Source organism: Etheostoma cragini, chromosome 14, assembly GCF_013103735.1.
Source record: "Etheostoma cragini isolate CJK2018 chromosome 14, CSU_Ecrag_1.0, whole genome shotgun sequence".
Taxonomy (NCBI): Eukaryota; Metazoa; Chordata; class Actinopteri; order Perciformes; family Percidae; genus Etheostoma; species Etheostoma cragini.
The window spans coordinates 25,020,353-25,025,760 of NC_048420.1; the positions used below are offsets into that span (position 1 = coordinate 25,020,353).

General features: G+C 41.9%; 1 protein-coding gene across 2 annotated transcripts in view; it reads right to left on the bottom strand.

Annotated features, from left to right (window-relative positions):
• hsf1 (heat shock transcription factor 1) overlaps positions 1–5,408 on the bottom strand; it is a 9,783-nt gene extending 4,375 nt beyond the window's left edge. For both annotated transcript variants that reach the window (XM_034892677.1, XM_034892676.1), the window contains exons 1-7: positions 5,176–5,408; positions 4,949–5,085; positions 4,401–4,525; positions 3,936–4,011; positions 3,722–3,783; positions 3,472–3,550; positions 3,181–3,299 (exon numbers count right to left, since the gene is read on the bottom strand). In XM_034892677.1, the coding sequence (XP_034748568.1) occupies positions 3,181–3,299; positions 3,472–3,550; positions 3,722–3,783; positions 3,936–4,011; positions 4,401–4,525; positions 4,949–5,085; positions 5,176–5,206 (629 nt within the window). In that variant the 5' untranslated portion in view covers positions 5,207–5,408. The remainder of the gene's footprint in view (positions 1–3,180; positions 3,300–3,471; positions 3,551–3,721; positions 3,784–3,935; positions 4,012–4,400; positions 4,526–4,948; positions 5,086–5,175) is intronic.

Genomic DNA, 5,408 nt, shown 5'->3' on the forward strand with positions numbered 1-5,408 from the left:
TCCCCAGAGCCAGCGTCTGCCGCCCGGGTCTGGTCCGTCGAGGCCCCTGACCTTCGCCGCCACCCATGTGGCAGCGCAGTGACAGTGACAGGCTTTGTAAATATTGCAAAGTTGAATTTTCTTATCACCGGAGTACGAACAGTCTGAAATATCACCTTGACAGTTGACACCAGCCAATCATTCAACGATACACACAGTGGGCGGGGCTTTGGCAGGCTACGTTGGATTCAGCGTGGGGGGGTTAACAAACGCTAGTGACGTTAACAAATACCATAGCAACTTCGACAGCTACAGACTGCAGGCCCATGAGGGTTGTGGAGGACATCGGTCTGAGAGTTGCAACGACGGCAGTGCATTATATTGATGAGAGACATTATGATGAGACATGCCCGGGACACTTTATTGAAGTTGCACAGCACTGGAATGTGTCAAATAAAGTCCCCGCAGTTAGGACAGATAGGACGAATAGATACGAAATCTGATCGCTGCTGCGAGCCTTCTGCCTTCTGATCACGTCCCCTGCTTTGCGCACGGTTGACAGTGTTCTGTCTCAGTGTTTCTGCTTAACAGCGTGTTGGACAGTGTCCCTCAGTGTCTCTGCCTAACAGCGCGTTGGACAGTGTCCTGCAAAGTGCAGTTAAGTTGTGGGGCTCTAAACCCAGTCCAGCAAGGCTGCAGAGTTAGAGCAACAACACAAGAATGTGGACATAAGAAGGAGTTGCTTAGCAACACGTTCCAACCAGAATAATTAATCTCTGGACATGATGAATACTTTATTTTTAAGTTGACATGTACACTAAATATTTTATTTAAGTGCTACTTTATAAACAAAATGCTGGTAAGTTTTTGTAGAACAAACGTTACGGCATAAAAAAAAATTAGACTATATACACTACTTTTGAATTCATTATTTCATTTTGCGATTAATCAGGGAAATTATGCGAATAAAAATTTTAATCGCTGCCCAGCTCTGATTACATTATATAATAATAGTAATAATAATACATTTTATTTAACAGCGCCTTTCTGAGCACTCAAGGACGCTTTACAGACAATAAAAGACAGACACAGGAAACATACAGGAAAAAGTGTAAGCAGTTATAACAAAACAAACAAAACTAAAACAGGAACAGTGTATTTACAGATAAGCGAGCTGGACCAGATGGGTTTTTAGTCTAGTTTTGAACAGGGGGAGAGAGTTGATGTTGCGGAGGTCAGGTGGGAGTGAGGTCCAGAGCTGGGGAGCAGAGCGGCTGAAGGCTCTGTTCCCCGCGGTGACATGTCAAGCTGGGGGGACGGTGAGGTGGATGGAGGAGGAAGATCTGAGGGAGCGGGAGGGGACGGCGATGTGAAGGACTTCTGATAGATATGGAGGAGCAAGGTTATGGATGGCTTTGAAAGTATGGAGAAGGATTTTAAATTGTATTCTGAATTGAACTGGAAGCCAATGGAGCTGCTGAAGAACCGGGGTTATATGATGAAAAGACGGGGTTCTGGTGATGACACCAGCTGCTGAGTTCTCAAGAAGTTTAAGTTTATGGAGGGATTTTTGAGGAAGGCCAAAAAGGAGGGCGTTACAGTAATCAAGGCGGGAGGTGATGAGGCTGTGGATTAAGATGGAGGCAGTGTGAGCGGTAAGGGGACGGAGGCGGTTATTATTATACAATATGTTATACTATCATATAAAACAATATATTATATAATTAATTATTATATTATATAACATATATTAATATGTTATATTACAAAAAATTCACAAAATCAAAAAACTGCTAAAAAAAAATTCTCATTAACTTGAATGGGAAATGTCGGGAAATCACTCAAAATCACTCAAACCCCCCGTCTTTGGGACATTGCTGTATCGCCATACTTTAACGTAGAAACATGATTAAAAGTTTAAACCGAAGACAAGACTAATGGTGTTTATTGGGCTGAATGGGCGTTCAGATACCAAGCACGGTTTCTCCAGAATCCCAGTTTACGTATCGTTCCGTTTTCAGACAAATCAGATTCTCCAATGTGTGTGTATGTGGTGGAATAGTGAAAGCTAGAGAGGAGCATATAGAGGGGGGGGGGGCTGCAGTACGATTCTCTAAAAGTTTTTCAAACAAATTGCTGTCTCTCCTCCAGTTTTCACTCTTCATACATCATGGCTGGTCAAAATGTAGGAAATCTTGTGCCTGTTCATGTAACTATCGAGTCTATTGGAAGTAAACGCTTGGCCCTGTTCATACCAACTGCCGATAGAAAAAATTAAAAAGAAATATCTGGATACTTCACTGTGGAAATCCCCAGAGAAACAAGGAGAAGAGGTGTTATTGGTCAGCTAACATGATGTCATGATAGACTAACTGACCAACTGACTAACTCCTAACTGGCTTCAGGCCTCAACAGCTGTTTCATAGAAGACAGACTGGGAGAGGAGGAGAAGAGGAAGGAAGGAGAAGAAGTGTTATCTGTCACCTAACATGATGTCATGATGGACCAAACCCACCAGACTCCATGTAAATAAACAGTCATTTTAGCATCGTAAAACACACTTCCTTCAGATTTATATTAAACTATGAAAAGTTGTTTTTTGGTCTTTTCTTCACTTTTCCAACCATGAAAATATATAGTGTTGGTTGAAATAAACACATACTTTACCAATTTGCAAGTGAAAAACTACACGCAAAATGTACTGTTTTTTAAATGGAGTCTGGTTGGTTCAGCGCTAGCTACGTCATAGCTGTTTCTGGGAAACAGAAAGGTCTTAAACAGACTTTTTAAAAAGTCTGAATCTCTGAAGGGTTAAGACACAGAAAAACATTAAAAAAAAAAAAAAAAAACTGACATGACCCAAAGTTAGACACAGCTCTGTGTCAAGTTGGTGTTTCCAGCTTGTTTTATAGGCTGTTTTCTGCTTCTTCAGGGACCAACAAAGAGGCTCTGATTATATATATATATATATATATATATATATATATATATATATATATATATATATATATATATATATATATATATATATATATATATATATATATAGTATAATTATGTTTATAGTATATTACATGCAGTGTATAGTATATTATATTTATATTTGCCTTGGGTTCTTTTATTGTGGAGGACTTTTTTATCTGTATACATAAGTGTTGCTTTCGGACTGACTGAACAGGAAATGATGTAACTGGTTCTCACCCTTCATCCATCCAATCACTGATCACGCTCTCTGCTGTGGGCGTGACCACTTCTGTGATGTCAGAGACGATTGGTCCAGAGGTCACCAGAGAGTCAGCTGACAGCAGATTGGCTGCAGCCTAGACAGACAGACAGACAGACAGACAGACAGACAGACAGACACACACACACACAAACAGTACTGCAGTATAAGGTAGTAACAGAGAGATGTACTGAAGTATATATAGTATTGTAACGGGTGAGTCAGGTGAGGTAGTAACAGAGAGAGCTGATTGGTCAGTCAGCTGTTACCTGCATGTGCTCCAATGAGAGCTGGCGGCTGTATTTGGGCATGGAGTGGGCGGAGCTAGAGTCACTGAGCATCAAAGGACTGGAGAGAGACCAGGACAGTAATTAGTTACACACACACACACACACACACACACACAGTGTACATACTGTATGTGTGTATATAGATATATATATCTATATACACACACACAGTGTACATACTGTATATATATATATATATATATATATATATATATTGCAGTGAACTCACATCTTCCTCTTGACTCCCATGATCCTGTTGGACTGGACGAGAGAAACCAGGAACTGGATCAGCTGTAGGGAGAGAGACGCTTTGTTTTGGCTGGCAGCAGGTGAGCTAACATGCTACCATGTTAACATATTAATTAGTGTTGGGTACCTTTCTGCTGCAGGTAGGAGATTAGCTAATATGCTAAAGTGCTAATATCTTGATTAGTGTTGGGTACCTTGTTGACAACTTTCTGTTGCTGAAGGTGTTTCTGTCTCAGACTGGCCACCTCTCTCCACAGAGCCTCGTTCTCACTGAAACACAGTGGAGCAGGGTTAGTTAGCATGCTAACAGCCTGAAACACAGAGCAACAAGGACAGCTAACATGCTAACATACTGAAACACAGGTGAACAGGGTTAGCTAGCTTGCTAACAGCTGAAGCTATAGTCTCACTAAAACACAGAGGAACTGAGGTTCTGGACCAGAAGTCAAGGGTCTAGCTGTGGTTCAGGCCCTAGCTCTGGTCCTAGCTGTGGTCATAGCTCTGGTTCTGGTCCTAGCTGGGGTCCAAGCTCTGGTTCTGGACCAGCAAACATGGTTCTGGAGAAGGACTCATTCTTTTGGTTCTGGACCAGGACTCCTGGTTCTGGACTCATAGCACTGGTCCTGGTCCAGCCCTTCAGGTCCTGGACTCATCCTCACTGTTTCATGGAGCTGATCCTGGAGTCGATGGTCTCCTGCTTCCCTTTGATCAGCTGCACGTCGTTCAGGATCCTGTGCACGTCGTCGGCAGCCATCTTGGCTTCATCCTGACGCACCGACGCCACCTGGACCAATCAAAGAGCAGACACCGTTAACATGGAGCCGCTGGTTACGTTACCATTGACGCCACCGCTAAATGCTGCGGGGTATCAGGACATGTTCTTCCCTCTCACGCTGGGGGGTCCAGGATGAATTATTATATTAATTATTTTATTGAATATTATTCATCAGCGCTGCCACTGCCCATGTGAGGTGATTTGTGAGTTCATGATGCTAGCTTGTAGCTTACTTGTAGCTAAGATATCAGTCATTTCAGCAGCGTTGTAGCTATCTATGGCTGATTGATGCTAACGCTAGCTAATAACACCAGACAAACGTTAGCATCTGGCAGTGTGTGTGTGTGTATGTCTGTGTGTGTGAGTGTGTATATATTTTCTGTATGTGTGTGTGTATGTATATCTGTGTGTCTGTGTGTGTCTCCAGGTTACCGTGGTAACTTTCCGTTTGATGTTGTCTAGCAGTCCTTCCTGTCCTCTGATGAAGAACTGATGCTGGAACTCAGTGTCGTCTTTCTCTGGTTTCACCAGACCCCCCTGCTCGATGTGGACCACTTTCCTGAAACCATCTGGGAACACATACATTATTCATATATATATATATATATATATATATATATATATATATATATATATATATTATACAGACTGATACTCACACATGTTGAGCTGTCTGATGAAACTCGCCATGTTGTTGTGTTTGAAGAACTTTGGTAAAACTTCTTTAGAGAAACGAGCCTGATCGAACACGTGGAAGCTGGACCCACTCTGGAATATTAATATTAATAATATTAATAACAACAATATATTAGTAACAGCTTGTTTCTACCTGATGATGAACATCTGTCCTGTAGGGTAACATTACAGCTTGTTTCTACCTGATGAACATCTG